The sequence below is a fragment of the Chiroxiphia lanceolata genome, chromosome 25 (genome assembly GCF_009829145.1).
Source record: "Chiroxiphia lanceolata isolate bChiLan1 chromosome 25, bChiLan1.pri, whole genome shotgun sequence".
Lineage (NCBI taxonomy): Eukaryota > Metazoa > Chordata > Aves > Passeriformes > Pipridae > Chiroxiphia > Chiroxiphia lanceolata.
In genome coordinates, this window is record NC_045661.1 from 5,516,963 (window position 1) to 5,533,693 (window position 16,731).

At 46.7% G+C, this 16,731-nt stretch overlaps 1 protein-coding gene across 2 annotated transcripts in view; it reads left to right on the plus strand.

Annotated features, from left to right (window-relative positions):
* The window catches only part of LZTR1 (leucine zipper like transcription regulator 1), a 35,411-nt gene extending 19,682 nt beyond the window's left edge, over positions 1-15,729 (plus strand). The window contains exons 10-20 of one of the 2 annotated variants that reach the window (XM_032710608.1): positions 771-881; positions 2,060-2,152; positions 3,088-3,183; positions 4,219-4,402; positions 6,236-6,405; positions 8,186-8,342; positions 9,679-9,805; positions 10,890-11,039; positions 11,253-11,358; positions 12,056-12,136; positions 14,925-15,729. In XM_032710608.1, the coding sequence (XP_032566499.1) occupies positions 771-881; positions 2,060-2,152; positions 3,088-3,183; positions 4,219-4,402; positions 6,236-6,405; positions 8,186-8,342; positions 9,679-9,805; positions 10,890-11,039; positions 11,253-11,358; positions 12,056-12,136; positions 14,925-15,041 (1,392 nt within the window). In that variant the 3' untranslated portion in view covers positions 15,042-15,729. The other variant, XM_032710610.1, reaches the window with a different exon arrangement.
* Positions 15,730-16,731: the final 1,002 nt, after the last annotated feature.

Genomic DNA, 16,731 nt, shown 5'->3' on the forward strand with positions numbered 1-16,731 from the left:
GCTTTACTTTCCGTGGAGCTGGCAGGATGGAGATGTGGCCGTGGCTCTGAGGTGCCAGCTCTGCCAACAGCTCCAAGCTTGGGCTCCTGTTCGGAATTGGGCTTTGCTGGGAAGCCTGAGCCAGATGGTTCAGCCCTTCAAGCTGTGGGGGAGGCAGGCACTCACAGGCCTGGGATTCAGTCCTGCTGAGGTAGATGATCATTTACCTTTCAGGTTCCTGACAATGTTTGGAGTAAGCTCCGAGTTCACACAGTAATCACATTTGCAGAATCTGCTCATTTCTGGAAGCACGTTTTACTTTTTTATGTGAAAGTTGACATTGAGTTTAATTTTGTAAATGATGTATTTTGTAACTGTCACAATACGTAGAGCACTATGCAGGTACTGTTGTGGTTAGAAGGTGCAGGGAATGGGTGTTCTTCAGTGTGACTGGAAGGTATGTTCTAGACACACTAGGCAGCAGTCCTGAAATATAATAGATGTGAATCTCAGGGTGCAAGTGTGTGTATGACCTCAGACTACATCAGTTTGGTGAGAACATGCTGCTGATAACACCATGGTTTGATCCCTGTATGAGCCATTCACTTAAGAGTTGGACTCCATGATCCTAGTGGGTGCCTTCCAACTCAGAATATTCTGTGATTCTCTGATTTTCCCTTCTCACTGCTGATCTGTTAAAAGCAGATCCTTTTTCTTGGAACAGGCTATGATTTATTCCCCCACCTATTTTGCCCTTTTCTTTTTGTTTATGCCCTGTTTTCTCTCCCCAGTTACCCAGTGGCAGACTCTTCCATGCAGCAGCTGTTATCTCAGATGCCATGTACATCTTTGGCGGCACAGTGGACAATAACATCAGAAGTGGAGAGATGTACAGGTTCCAGGTAATTCTCTGAGAAACATACTCACATCCACACCAATTCCATGGGAATCCTTCTGGCTTTGGCTCTGGCTCTGGCTGTGGAGTGTCTGGTTTGGCTCACTGTGAGCTCCATGGCTTTTGTTCCATGTCCCTCCTGCTGGCAGCCTCTACATTTCAGATTCAGCTGCCAAAGGTCAATATGTGACTTTAAAATCTTTTGAGAAATGTTATCCGGACAGACATTTTGGTAAGGCCAAGCTCTCCAGTGCTTTCTAAAGTCCTAAAGAGATCAGGACAACTTAATTTGACAAATCATTGGAAAGTGTAGCAGATGGGATTTGCCAGGTTGTTTCTTTGAGAATTGACTGTTCCTCTCCATATTCTGTCCTGTTCAGAGCTCTGGAGCAGAGCATTTTGTACTGAGGTTTTATCTCCATTCAGTACTCCCACTCCCAGCCCCCAGGAACCATGGGAATAGAAAATTTTAAATTCAAGGTAGTCACACCAGGTCAAATCCCACCTACACTGAAGTTTATTTTTATCACTTAGACAAGTCTTGAGAGCAGGAGAGACTCCCAACCTCCAAATCCTCATATCAGGAAGTTGCGATGAGACAGGGTTCTTCCATGTTCCCCTTTGTTATCTGTCCTCGCCCTCACCGTGAATCCTTGCATGTGTTTGGTTTGCTTGTTACATTCTACTTTATGTACTACACTGGGGTTGGGTTAATAAGAAAATCCAGTTATAGTAGATGAAACATGGGCACTTTTGGTTATAGAATCTTGGAATCTCCTGAGCTGGAAGGGACCCATGATGATCATCGAGTCCAACCCCTGGCCCTGCACTGACACCCCAACCGTCCCACCATGTCCCTGAGTGTTGTCCAAACACCCCTTGAGCTCTGTCAGCCTTGGGGCTGTGCCCACTGCCCTGGGGAGCCTGTGCACCCTCTGGGGGAAGAGTCTTTTCCTGATATCCAGCCTAACCCTCCCCTGACACAGCTCCAGCTGTTCCTTCGGGTCCTGTCACTGGTCACAGAGAGCAGAGATCAGAGCTGCCCCTCTGCTGCCCCTCCTGAGAAAGCTGCAGACCCCTCTGAGGTCTGACCTCAGGCTCCTCTTCTCCAGGGTGATTTGAGATTGGAAGTTCATATAGCCATTGAAATTAATTCTGTCTTCTGTGGGGTTTTATTTTTTTCAGTTTTCTTGTTACCCTAAATGCACTCTCCATGAAGACTATGGAAGGCTCTGGGAAAACAGGCAGTTCAGTGACTTGGAGTTTGTTTTGGGAGAGGTGAGTAGAATTTATTGGAAAGGTGCCAATGGGGGTGTTACTGTGTGTGTAGTGTTTGCTGGGAAAAAGCAAATTGTGCAATGATTGTGCCAGAAACCCTGGGAATGAAGTTTTAAAGAGCAGCATCACTGGTGAACTGTCTGCCTGGTTTAGTAAGTTGCACTAATCCAAATAAATTTTTAAAGCTGCAAAGGAGAAGAAACTTTTAAACTGAGAAGGTCTTTGGGTCACTGACTTAACCTGAATTTATCAGAGCATGTCATATAGAGTTGCAATATGAAAATACACCAGTGACCTCTGTACTCCCAGGTCCCAGTTGCCTCCTGGGGAGAGCAGGTCAGTGGTTTGCAGAACCATTATAATTTCAAGAGCCATGAAACAAAATAGAATGAGAAAAAGCCGCACAGGGGAATGATTCTCTAGTAATGAAAACAGTCTAAAAATTTTACAAAGAACAGGTTTCCTGAAGAAAAACATGAGAAATTTGAACTTACCTGCATTCCTTTTGGAAAAAAAAAAAGGTTGGAAAAAGCTTTGCAGAGCTCAGAGAACAGATCCCCAACATCAGGGGAAGTAGATTATGAAGAACAGTAGCAAAAACCAGACTGTTATTTTGAAAAGGGAAAATTAAATTAAACTGAAAATCAGATGCAAGAATAAGAAGCTGTATCTGTGACACTGAACCTACACAACAGCTTCCACTCAGTGAACGTTGCACAGGCTCTTCCCAAATGGTGTTTCCCATCAGCCTTTGGGGAAGTAAGTGTTGAATTTCATCTGTATGTGCAGAGCAGATGCAAGGCTGCCTTTGATTCTAACTTTAAATGTGTTGTAACCTGGGGTTCAGCCCAGGTTTCTACAACCTCTGCCATCTGCCACCACCATGTGATTTGGGGATAAAAGTTTCATGTGTTTTCTGCCTTTGCCTTTGGCAGAAGGAGGAGCGAGTCCGAGGGCACACCGCGATCGTTACCGCTCGCTGCAAGTGGCTGAAAAAGAAAATCATACAGGCCAGGGAGAGGCTGAAACAGGTGAGTATTTTGGAAGTGCAACCTTGTGGCAAGGTAAGGCTTATTCTGCCCAGGTTTGGGAATAAGGTTATCAGAGAAAGGTTATCTGCTGAGACAGCTGTAGGACCAGAGCAGCATCTGATGCCAAGGTGCTCTTGAGCAAGTCAAATAAAGAGGATCATTAGTATTAATGGAGACTACTGGATGTGTGTCAGGAGTGTAATATGGAGGAGCCAGAGTTAATCCAGTTATCTGGATTTGGCAGTGTGGTTCTTGGAAGCTCTCGTAGCTGTCTGAGGTCTAATCTTGTGGAATACCCCAGGGAGGTGTGTGTGCCCTTCCCTCTGGGGAGGTAAGAGCTGCGTGTCAGGGGGATGGCCCACAAGATCAGACAGATTAGAGAGAAGGAAGGCAGTGCTAAGGGTTTGAGCTGCCTCTGTTCCCTTTAACCTTCATATTTCCTGACTTGTTCCAGAGCTGAACGTCTGGTGCCTCTGATCATTGTCCATTAATTTTAGCTACTTCCAACTTTTCAGCAGCAAACATTTAATGGCTCTTGAGGAGGTCATGGCACACAAGCAGTAGTAAGACATTTGGATGCCTCACTGCCCCTTAGTTAATTGTTTTACAACCAGAAAGGCTGTAGGGAAGGGCTGCCAAAGTGAAACTTAAAGTAACAGAGTGGTTTAAAATACTTTTGTGCAGCATTTTGAGCTCTGATTTTGCGAGACAGGGTCTGCTCCCACCTCTCCCTTCTCCACAGAGCGATGCTGTTCCTGCTGTGGGCAGAAATGTGAGCTCAGTGCACTTCATGCCTCCCTTGCTTTTGAGCTGTATCCAGGAGCTCACTTGTGTTCTGATCCATGTGTGTCACAGGATATGGAACAGCAAGTCTAAGACATGAATTCCTTGTTACCTTGAAGATAATCCTAAAGCTAAAGAGACCCTGGGTCTTGAAGAATGTGGAGTCAGGAGAAAGATCCTCTGGTTTGATGGTGACGTGTGTGAGCTGGCACAGCCTTGTGCCATGTTTGAGTGGTCTTTCTCTGTCATCAGAAATCAAAGCAAGACATTGAAGACGAGGGACACACGACGTGCCAGAAGGATGGGATTGGTGGGAATGTCAAGCTGTGCCGCCTGCAGCCGCTGCTGGAAGTGCCCATCCGAGAGGCTGAGGCCCAGCCCTTCGAGGTGCTCATGCAGTTCCTGTACACAGATAAAATAAAGTACCCCCGCAAAGGTAGGGGCAGCAGGGTCAGGGCAAAGTAACACGGGCACCCAGGGGCAAACATTTGTTTTGAGACAGCAGGATCATTTGCAGATGACCAGTCCCGTTCTGAGCGCTCAGTTACTGATCTGAGATAAAAAAAAAGCACTTTTCTATCAGAGCATACTAATCATGGGGGTTTTTTTCCCTAATTATTTTTAAATATTAAGGAAAAACAGGTTCTTGATCATTCCAAAAGGTGTAAGAAACCCCAAACAAACAAACAAACAGAAATATTGTGGTGTTTTGAATATCACAGTATTCTGCCTGGAAGAACCATGTATTGTGGCTTGGCTTATTTCCTTTTTCTGCTATTCTTTTGATCCATTGCAAACTGAGCCCACACAGAAAGGCAGAGCAAGTCAGTATTTATCACCTCTTCAAAATGCCAACCCAAAGAAATGCCTCAAGAAAGGAAAAATCCATTCGATGCATTAATTGAAGTTCTTGGAGTTAAAAACGCTTGTGGGCTGTGAAGTAACAGCCAGAGATCTCTCAGTGCCCACACAGGAAATCCAGATCCTGACTGTGTGAGTGATGAGGGCTGTGGGGCCATGGGAGTGGGGCTGGATACCATTGGATACACCGGGAAAACTTCAGCTGCTGGGGCTGGGGAAGCTGCAGAAGGGCACAGTGAGGTGCAGCTGTCCTAGCACTGAGCTTTGCTTCAGCTTCTCTCCAGGATCTTTCATTTCTGTAAAGGTGATTCTCAGAAAAGGAATGATTTCTGTGCAGTTGTGCCAAGGCTTTCCTGCAAGGAGGCCTGTCTGAGAATGATCCCAGTGAGTGGGGATGAGGGAACCTGCTCTTTGGTTTCTGCTGACGTTGCCAGGTCCCTCTCTCTGCTGTTTGCTGACCCTCAGCACCCCTCACCTGGGGACAGACTCAGACCAAGGGAAGGCTTGTACCCTTGAGCTCTTTCCATTGTTACAGGCTTCCCAGGCAGCCTGCTCCCCTTCCCCCAGCTCATCAGAGATTCTTGCTGGCACTTCCCTTTCTTCTGGGATCCTCCAGTGGCCTTGCCCTGCCCATTTTTATTCCTAGTTGCTCCTCTCAGTTCAGAGAGCAGCACCTTGGGGAGCCATCCAGAGGCTGAGCTAATGGAATTGGGCATGCTTATCAAATGGGATTTTCCAATTAGACACAGGGAAGGCACGAGACATGCAAGAGGGCTTTTCTCTATTAAGACGTAGTTAGAGCAGATGGGCAGAGATCTCCTGTGAGGAAAGCAAAGACTGTGGGGGATTATTCCTTGAGTTGGTGTGCCAGTAGCCCCACTGCAGTGGCCTATGAGAGTCCCCACTGCCCCTCTCTCACCTGAGCCCTCTCTTCTAGACCAGCTGCGGATCTGTGCACACACAAGCACAGGGTGATAGCACAGAGTGCCTTCACCAGGGCCTGTCAGAATCAGGGAGCTGGTTGCTAATACTGTGTAAAACCCAAGGGCTCTGGCAGGGCTGTTGGCAGCTGGGCACTGTGGGAAATTGGGCTGCAAGCTCCGGAGCTTGTCAGGGATTTTAGAGACTTCACTTTCTTTTGAGGGTTTTAAAAAACTGCGGTCCAGATTGTCACAAAATCTTTGTCCAAAAATCCTTCAGGGTGGCTGTCAAGTGCCTCAATTTTGAAACTCCTTTTTTTCAGATTTTATCTAACCAGGAGTGGAATCTTTTCTCTATAAAAATACTCCAGTTGCTGACCATTCTTACCATTCCATCTGCGCAGGTTGACGTAAAAAGAAATAATTTTGGAAGGGCTCCTCTTTTTGTCCTGTGAGCTCTCCAGCAGTTTTGTCTCTTGCAATTTCAGGGCACGTGCAGGATGTGTTACTCATTATGGATGTGTACAAACTGGCCTTAAACTTCAAGCTCTCTCGACTGGAACAGCTCTGCCTTCAGTATATCGAAGCATCCGTAGATCTGCAGAACGTGCTCATCGTGTGTGAGAATGCTAACAAGCTTCAGTTGGATCAGCTAAAGGTAATCACATTCTGCATACAAAGTAACTGATAAGAAATTTTTAAAAATAAAATTTATGTAATTAATGTTTTGCCAGAGCTATCAGCTTTTGCAAATTCATCCTTCCTATAATTACCATTGCTTGAGTATATTTAGTGCGGGTTGTCCTGCAGTGGCTCATGATATTTTGTAGGTTTTTTTCACTAAGTGCTCAATATTTTTCCATATCTGCTTTGTAGGATGTCAAGGGCAGAGTGACTTTGGCTCTTCGTCAGTTCACTCTCGCTGCAGCAAGATGGAACCAGTGCATTTCCTGGTCCCGCTGTGTTATAAATACAGAGTCTGGAGGCAGGTTCTTTCCCCTGGGCTGGTGAAAAAACTGAATTCTGTTCTTGGGCCTTTGATCTGAAAAACAAAATGTGCCTGTGATTCTCCATCTCTGTGTGGTGGGTCAGGGGCTTTTGGGTGTTTGCTGACAGTCAGGGTAGAGTTGATTCCCCCGGCTGCAGCCCAGGGTGTGCTGGGCTGGGCTGATCCCACCACAGTGCCCAGAATCGATTCTGCTGAAGCTGCAGGGAAGCAGCTCCTGCCCCCAGTCCAAGGGCCAGAGCAGGGCCATGCAGTGCCTGTTTGATGATATTCAGGCTGTGCATGCCAGTGACTGTATTGCTGGCAGCTGACAGCACAGTGAGGCTGGAGAAACCAGTATGCACCAGCACTTCCTCAGGCACTTTGCCTGCACTGAATCTGGGGGAGGAAAGCCATCCAGGAGGACAGCAGCAGAGTCAGCATCAAGTATGTAAATGCTGGCACAGCCTTTGGTGCAGGGCACCATGGTGCATTGCTGCCCAGAAGCACAAGCATTGGTGGTAATAATCTCAGGTCAGCCAGGTGCCCCCACGTGCCCTGGCTGCCTGTGGGGTGACAGGGGCTCTTCCACACAGCTCCAGTCAGTTGGGATCACCCTGAACTGGTATACTGTCTGCTCAGGTGTGTCTGCTCATCCTGACAGATCCATTTGGATCCCAGGTGAAATAACCTGGCAGAAAACAGATAGTAGTAACTATTCTTTGGGTGAATTTGTACCCACCTTATGGTGAGCTGGTGTAGATTGTATTTATTGCTTATGAAAGTGTGCTGAGGGAAAGCCTTGGTTCACACTGGCAAATGAAGTGCCCTTTTTTTGTCTCTAGCTGTTCAGCATTAGGTCTGGTTCATTTGTCACCTTTCCACCACACTGATTTTTGTAAGAAGTTTATAACACAAGAGCCTGCCAGAGCTCTCGAACTGTTTGCTGCCTTTATGTAAAAGGTTCAGGCAAAACTCACACAAAGAATCCTTTAGGCTCTTTGGACCCTGAATGGATAGTGTCAAGAGTTAAGATCTCTTCACCCTTCTAATTAACTTCTGGTATCTAATTATGTTAAGAATTATTATGAGATAGCAACCAATCTTCGTTAGCTCTGTGAGGTTTTTGGTGTCTCCTGAGATTCCTGTTTTAGAAAGCTTTGGAGCACCTACATGGGAAACAATTAAGTTCTTCCTTGTTAGTATTTCTAGTCCAGTTTTTCTAGGTGCTTAGAACTGTCCTGATTTCCATGTTCAAGTGGGACCCTAAATGGTCACATAGGAAGGATAAGGATATAATGGTTTGATAGTTCCAGCTGCAGGATCCACATGGAGGGTCCTAAGGAAAGGATGGCTGATGGCACATGTAACATGGTCACGTTTATGGGATACTTTAAGATGACTTCAAACAATAAACCATAACATTTTTAATTATTATTGGTGTGCTTTTAAGGAACATTGCCTGAACTTTGTGGTGAAGGAGTCCCATTTTAATCAAGTCATAATGATGAAGGAGTTTGAGCATCTCTCTTCATCCCTCATCGTGGAGATTGTCCGGAGAAAGCAGCAGCCTCCTGTCCGAACACATTCTGACCAGCCGCTCGACATCGGTAACTCCCATGCTTTATGGAGTAATTATTTGGGCTGGTTTGGCATTGCTAATGGTTTATTTAGCCTGAGAAGCAACCTGGAAAGCAGCCCACTGCAGGCCACCAGTTCCCAGTTGGGATAACTGTGCTCAGGCTCTTTCCCAGACCGAGACAGGGTGCGACAGTTCTTTTTTCATTTAGTTTCAGTCAGAACAGTGTCCCATCAAAGCACATGAGAGGCCACGGGAAATATAGTCATGTTTTTGCAATAATCCATCCTGATCCTGTTTAGAGAGATGAGAGAAGGAGCAGAAGGGTGTAAAGAATGACCCAAAAAAAGGCAGTGGACAGTCAGTGTAAGTGGCTGGAGGGTGACAAAGGTGGGTGGAGAACCGACCTGCTCATAAGTGTTCACCAAGGAGGACCAGGAGGGAGGAGGAAGATCTTGTGAGTAAGGCACTGCTCTGTGTGTGTGTGTGTGTGTATGTGCATGTGTGTGTGAAAGGAACAAGAAATAAGGAGAAGACAAAGATTTGATTTACAATTCTATCATGGAATTCATCAAGGACTGATTTGGGGCTAGTTCTTACTCAACATTTTAACATTCTGACATACAAAGCAAGGAATGTAAAAATGAAATTTTCTGGGGCCGCAAAGTTCAGAGGCATTGGCAGTATTGGTTTCGAATACTGCAAAAAATAATTGGGAACTGGAGAGAAAGAGGAGGAAGCCAGTCCTTGAAGGTTGGGTAGAAAGGCTTTGGTTGGCATTTGTCCCAGGCACGAGAGAGGCACCAGTGTGGGAGGTGGCACAGTCACTTCCTGTGTCCAGAGCTGAAATGGTGTGAGATCCAAATATCAAAAATTGAAAGATGAATTTTGAAAATATGAGTGAGTTGGAATCAGACTTGAACGTGCTCTGTTTCTCAGTTATTGTGTATTTTCAAAGATTGATTAAAATATTGGATAAAAGAAACCTTTATTGCTGATTTGGGATTTTTCATTAAGATACAAAATTTTATATTCCTCATGGTTGGAAATAATGAAAAGGGAGGGGGAAAATCAGATTTTGTATCTACGGAGAGCACCTCTCACTGTGGCCATGACTGGTGTTTGCTGTCAGCAACAGAGGGCAGAGCTGACAGGTTTGGTTCTAGGATGGGCAGTAGGGAATGGGTTGTGATGGGGGAGGATGAAGCTCATATTGCTCTAAAATTATGAAGAAGGGCTTAACTGAAACTCAGCCCAAGGGTGCCAAAGGAAAGAGGGTCTGGAGCTATGGCTTGGCCATGTATTAGTTCAGCAGTGCCTGGTCACTTGGAACTGTCACGTCTTTATTTCCTCACGTTCAATTTCAGGAACATCCTTGATCCAGGACATGAAGGCTTACCTGGAAGGAGCTGGGACTGAATTCTGTGATATCATCCTGCTTTTAGATGGGCACCCAAGGCCAGCCCACAAGGCCATCCTGGCAGCCCGCTCCAGGTGAGCCCTGGTCCTAAAGCTGGAACAAACACTGTATGAGTACAGTGCCATGCTGGGTAGTCTGGGCTCAGCTGGATTGTTTCAGGAGACAGGGAGGAACTTATATATCTGCAAGAAGTGTAAGATGCAGCTTTGCTCAATGAGTGTAATAAGCCTTTAAGCTATAGTGATTAACTTTTTTTTTCCATTTGATACCCAGCAGGGAAAGATAGGAGGAAATTAAAACTGCAGAGATTCTCCAGAGGATGTGTGAGAAGCTGCACTGTGAGACAAAGAATCTGTAAAATCACAGGAAGGGAACAAGAGTAGAAAACATAAGGTGGTTTCGGTGAAGTGGAAAGCAACAAATGTCCACTGAGGTCAGAAGGAGCCTTCTGACAGTGAACATTCATATTGAATCATGTGGAACTTGAATTTCTTTCTCTTACTGATATTTAAGACCAGTTATGAATAAACAACAAAAAGTGGTGCATAACAGAGTAGATTGTTCCCATACTTTATGCAGAGACAAGGAGTTCACCCTGCTGAAGGTGAGACTGTTCTCCCTCCTCAGGACGTGGGTGAAGTGGCTTTGTCCTGCACTTGTGTGTTCTGTGGACCTGCACCTTACATTCTGCCAAGCATTAAGTGTTCTCATAAAATCTCTATTTCAAATACTGTCGCAATTTTTTTCCAGTCCCAGTAACAATATTCGGTATTAGTTACTGTGGTGTTTTACCAGAAGCATTTTACAGCTCTTAAACCAGCCCTGATGATTGGCAGCCTGTAGATACCGAGGAAATTCATAATACTTTAAGCTCTCTGCTGGGTCTTATGCAAAGTAGACAAAAATCAAAGCACCACGTGTCCTAGTTTTCAAGAAACAGATGAATTTCAGGTAGTGCTGATGGTAATTAAGGGGATTATATTCGGAGTTTTCACTGGCAGACATATATGAAAAAATAATTTAGCAGTGTTTTTGCCCAGGTTGTCAACTGAATTTTCTGCTCTGGGAGCTGTAGTTGTGAACTGCAGCCTTTGAACAATACTGGCTAAAACCATCTGTCTGCAGAATGTGTTACATCAGTTTTATTTTCCTTTCCAGTTACTTCGAAGCCATGTTCCGCTCCTTCATGCCAGAGGATGGGCAAGTGAACATTTCTATAGGCGAAATGGTTCCCAGCAAGCAAGCATTCGAGTCCATGCTTAGATACATCTACTATGGAGAAGTGAACATGCCTCCTGAAGACTCCCTGTATCCTTAAATCTGAAGGAACTGAAGGATCTGTCCGAGTGCATGTCCAGCAGGTCACCTTCCTTTTGCTTTGGATTGCCTGGCACAGTGTGAGAGGATGGTCTGTCAGGGTGGCACTAACAGGCTCTGCACTGTCACTCCTGACAGGGATTTGTGTTTGCCATCAGTGCTCTTACCTTTGCTTTATGGTTTATTCCTCAATGGGATGAACAGGTACCTCTTTGCTGCACCTTACTACTACGGCTTCTCCAACAACAGACTCCAAGCCTACTGTAAGCAGAACCTGGAAATGAATGTCACAGTGGAGAATGTGCTCCAGGTAATTGTCCCCAAGCACTTTAAGTAGTCACTTGTTTTAGAGGAAAGCCAAGGGGTCTGGTCAAGTGGGTACCCCCAGTGCCAAGTCACTGAGACTGCCGAGACCCTTCCAGTGGCAGTGGCACGTGTGTGAGAGCCCAGCCTTCAGCAGCATTGTTCCTTACCTGATTTTTGTGTCACTTCTGCTCCTGTGCTGTGCTAAAGGGTTCAGCAGGTACTGCTCACCTGGCTCCTGCTGAGTTCCTCATTCCCCGTTGCAGAACTGTGTTTCTAAAGGCCTTCTTAAGATTCACCGTAAGCTCAGCGCTGAGCTGCAAACCCTGTCTGGCAGACATTTCTACCAGGGCAAGTGGTGATGTGCAGGTGACATTAGTCTTGTTTTATCAGTGATGCTGACAGGATCTGAGAGTGGAGTTTGAGCTGACAAAAGATAATGTGTGGTAAGAAAGCCCCCAGTGCCAATGCCAGCTCCTGAACCCTCTGCAGCACGAACAGAAGCAATTCCTGCTTATTAACTCCTGAGGACTCCATACATTTTAAATCCAGGGCTTATTTTTGAATAGTTCAGAAAAGATTCAGTTTGTAATGCAAAATGGAGATGTTTCCCTGGCTCAGAGGAGTTTCCTGCTCTGCATCAGGACACTGTTTGTGCACCTGAGCTGTGCAGAAGGGAAATCACATCGTTGCTTCTGCTCTAGATTTTAGAGGCAGCTGACAAGACCCAGGCCCTGGACATGAAGAGGCACTGCCTGCACATCATCGTCCACCAGTTCACCAAGGTTGGTTGCATCTTTTCTGTGGCTTTTGAGAGGTGCTGTCCTCTGTCACTGCCTTGGTTAAAGACACATTAATATAGGAATCAGTTTAATTCTTCCTCATGTGAGACAGCTGAGAGCTGGCTGCATGTTACTGACACTCGCTGACAGGACTGCTGGGCACACTTCCCACCCCAAAAATAAATGAAAGACTAGAACAGCCTAGTCTGGAAATGTGAAGACCTTCAAAACCAGTTGTTACACAAAATTGCTTCCATTTCCAGCTGTTAATTTTGTGCCTTGCCCTCGTTGGGTTGGTATGTAACAGGATAAGTTTGTTGTATACTGAGGGCACAAATCTCTCCCTACTAGCAGTTATCAGTGTGCTGTTTATATTTCTCTTGAAGTGTTCTCTGTCATACATGTTATATTGTCATGTGCTCTAAAGTAAATTACCATGTCCTGGCTGAGCTTTCTGTAGTTTCCATGTTCAGCAGTTGGACTCGGTGGTCTTAGAGGTCTTTTCCAACCTTAATGGTTCTGTGATTCTGTTTTGATATGCAGGATGATGCATTAGTGGCAGGAAAGGTCAAGAGCCTGATGTGCTGATACTCCTGTCCTCACTTGAGAGAATAATGATGTTGTCATTTAGTTGTTCCTGTAAAATGTGATCCCTCCGTGAGAGTTCCCCAGCATGTCACCAGTTCATTGCACAACTCATTAGCATTGTTGAAATGGGTAGGTGAATCATAGAATAGGGATTTCTGGATGCTACACACTTACTGATAATGATTCCTTAGTTAATATTCAAGTTGCTTGCTCTCCTTTGTATATTTAAACTCACAATCCTCCTCTGGGGGAAGGAGAGCTCTGCTACATCCTGTTAGTGTCTGGAGAGGAGACAGGGAGGTGTTCAGGCTCTTCATTAAATGCCAAAGTTGCTGGAGCATGACACATTTTACATTCAGAAGTAACTGAAAATGCATAAAAAGCATTGAGAGTGGAGCCAGCATGCAGAAATCACTCCCAGAGGAGAGTTACAGCTCCTGTCTTCCTCTTACCTGTTTTCTTCTGGCTTCATGAGTCCTTTGGAGCAGCCCAGTTCAGCAGGGATGGGGAACAGTCACTGTGAGGTACGGGACATCCCTTGGGTTTGGGTTCACTGCCTTGCAGCCCCTGAGGGCTGAAATCTCAGTCTCACTTCCCTGTGAAGGCCACAGGAAGACAAACAGGTTGGTGTGATTGTCCCCAGAACATACTGGGGGGAATGGACATTGCGACACTCAGAGACCAGCAGTTGGAGCTTGAGGCTTTTCCTCAGCTGTACTTCCTCACCAGAATGTGGGGAAGTGTTTTGTATTTAAACTGTTGACTGGTAGAACAGTTTTTCATCAAAACGTGGCTGGAAGAGTGTCAAGCAGATGTGCACGAAGAAATCTCAATTATGCAATGTTTTCCCTGGGCCTGAGAGGCCTCAGTGTGTGATTTTTGGCCTGGGCTGGGTGACTCGGTGTGGCTGGGCACGGACACTCGATGCTGTGCTCTGGGCCAGCCACGGGCTCTGAGGGGGATTTGTTCTCATGCACAAGCCTGATGGGTCACCGGGGCTCAGGCAGGCTGGGGTCTGTGGCTGTGGGATCTCCTGTTCTTCCAGCTTATTTAACGCTGTTCTGGATTTGGCCTGTTCAGGAGCTTTCCCCACAGCAGGAACATTACTGAAGAGCTGTTCCCAGAGGTTTGCTGCTTTGGGTGATGTGTTTTGAGGCTCTTGTGTGTCAGTGTTGTACAAAAGCCCTAATAAATCTGCTGTTGTGATGTGTTTGTAGTGACACCCTGATCTGTTCCACAGTGCGTGCCTGGGGGCAGGGGCAGGATTCCCAGCAGTGCTAAGGGGGTTCTCTCTCCCTCCCAGTCTTGGCAGACCCTTGGTTTGAGGATATTACCACAAGCACGTGTCCTGAGCTCTTTCTGAAAGCACCCACGGCCATTTCCTTCCCTCAAAAGATGCACGTGATGTCTTTATCACAGTCCAGCTCCCCAGAGCCAAGGTGATAATCACAGCTCAAGTAATTTGGGCTGGGTGAGTGGATGGAGGTAATAATCTGAGCTCAGGTAAGGCAGGCTGGGCTCTGGGCACAGTCTGCCCTGTGTGTGTGTGAATGCCTCTAGACCGAGGGGTTACTGGCTTCTTACCATGAGGTTGTGGAGAAGGAAGGAATGTGTAGAGCTCCTTTTTGCTAACAGTTGAGCTTCTGAACAGTCTAAAAGCATGAAGTTTGTTGTAGATTCTCATCAGTCTGATGTGGTGAGGTTTTTGTTGGCGAGTGCTCCAGTGACCTGCTTTGACTGCAGGAGGAATGCCAGCAGAACCAGCATGGACACTGAAAGCAGCCTCTCCTCAGGAGCACAGGAGTGAAGAGATCAGGCCCTGAGTCTTGTTCTCAGTGGAAACCCAGAGACCTTAGGACTCAGGCTGTGCTGGTGCCCGGTGTTGCTGTCAGGAGAGTGCTCAGTTGGTGACCAGCACTGGGTCTGTCAGTACCAGCAGAGGGGCAGTGCTGGGGGTAGGTTCCACCTGCTCTCCATTCCCAACCCTCCACACAGCAGGCTGAATTTGGTTCTAAACCCTAACTGGGCCCTGCTGTCTGTTCCCTGCAGCCCAGCCCCATGACGGATCTCACACCACCCATGCCCAGCCTGACTCGCTGACCTTCCCATGGGTGTTCCAGGGGTAAAAGGCTGATACATCAGCTGTGATTTGGGGAGGGTTTTAATTTCTTCCTGTTTTTTTTCTGTTCTGTTTTCCTTGAAGGTCTCCAAGTTGCCAAATCTCCGCTCGCTCAGTCAGCTCCTCCTCCTTGACATCATAGACTCCTTAGCTACCCACATCTCAGACAAGCAGTGTGCGGAGCTGAGCGCAGACATATGACATGCCTCGGTAATCCAGCTTCTCGTTTGCTCCTCAGAAACACTGGCACTTTTGAGCTACCTCTGGTTTGCCATTCTGTACTGAGCTGCTCGTTGCCTGCACACTTAGAGCAGCTCGGAGCAGCAGGGACAGCCGAGGTGCTCTCCGGGGATCTGCTGCGTTTTTATCTTTGCGCAGGGTTTGGGCTTTGTTACATTTGTTACTCAAATGTAGAACTGAAACCATTGCAGAAATGAATTAGTTCCACGTGGTTTGGGGAGTTACTAAGTTCATAATCAAGCCCATTATTACTTTCATACTGTAAAATCGAGCAGTCATGAGAGTCACTAATCCTTTGAAACACAATATTTAAAGAATACTATTTAAAGAGCTTCAGCTGACCCAGCCGGGGGCTGTAAGGGGAAGTCAGATGGAACAGAACTGGGAACAGAGCACGTGGTGTTCGCAGGGGGACTGGCCCTCAGACCAGAATGTAGTGACTTTTCAGAGACTCCGTGGTGTGGATTAACAGATAAGCCCCTGTGCAACTGCCTGGATTGGTGGGCTGTGGGAATCCAGACCTGTGCTCCACAGCAAGTCAGACTGGCAGATTACAGCAGTCCTTTCTGACCATCAAATCCATTAATCCTGTCTCGCTAAGCCTTTCTAAATCTATTTATTAATAAAGAATTAACATCTCCTCCTGGCATTTCATGGTTGACTTGGCTTTCATTTTGGAAAAAATTAGGCAAAAAATGTTCCGAGCTTGATGAAGGTTACGTTGTTAAAAATAAGTGTGTTACATCTTGTTACTAATTTTATATTGAAGTGTCTCCGTGAGCCGCTGCCTTTGCAGGAAGGTGAGTGAAGGCAGAGTGCCCTTCCCAGCCCATGCAGGAGCAGCTGGAGTTGCTTCCCATGCTGCAGAGCAGAGAGGAGAGGAGCTTCACCTCTCCCCACTGCTGGATGATGTTGGTTGGGGAACACCAGAGAGCTGGTGTTGGTGAAGTGTCCGCTGGTGGAACTGTCCTAGCCCTGCCCAGAGCTCCCGGGGCAGCCCCGGGAGGGAGCAACAAGCTGGAAATCAAGACCTTGTCCTGCCTCCAGCTGCACAAGGGGGCTGCTCTCTGCTTGGCTGGTGGGAATGGCTGGAGCACTGGAGGATCCCTTCCAAGTTGTGCAGCTCCCAACCCCCGCATTCCCACCCTTGCAGCCAAGATTTTCATTCAGTGAAGCAGTACCAGTTGTGAGCTCCTCTTCAGCATCCCATAACAGGCCTGTGTGTGCTCCAGCGTGCTGAGGGCATTGCAGTCAGTGAGTGGAGAACATGTCACTTATTTAATCCAAGGGAAGTGCTTTAGGGACCACCCAGTTTGTCTCACTGGTGGCTTGTTCAGGTGAGACAGACCAGGTGCTTTTGAGAGCCAAGGGCACCTTTTAAACCAGAGGGATTGTTTCCAGATGCCTCATAGGTAGTGAAGTCTCTTTTCCGAGGTCATGTTAATTGTATCAACAGGCTCTGTGTTCCCTGGGAAACCAGATCTGCAGCTGGAGAAAGGTTCTCCACTGCGACTTCTAAAAATGGTCCAAGTCATTCCCAGCAATGCTGATCCACTAGAGGACACCCATTGCCCAGGAAAACCTCATTCTCTCAGGCCAAACAGGCTGGTTTCAACCATGCCCCCTTGACTCCAGTTTCTCAAACTGTTTG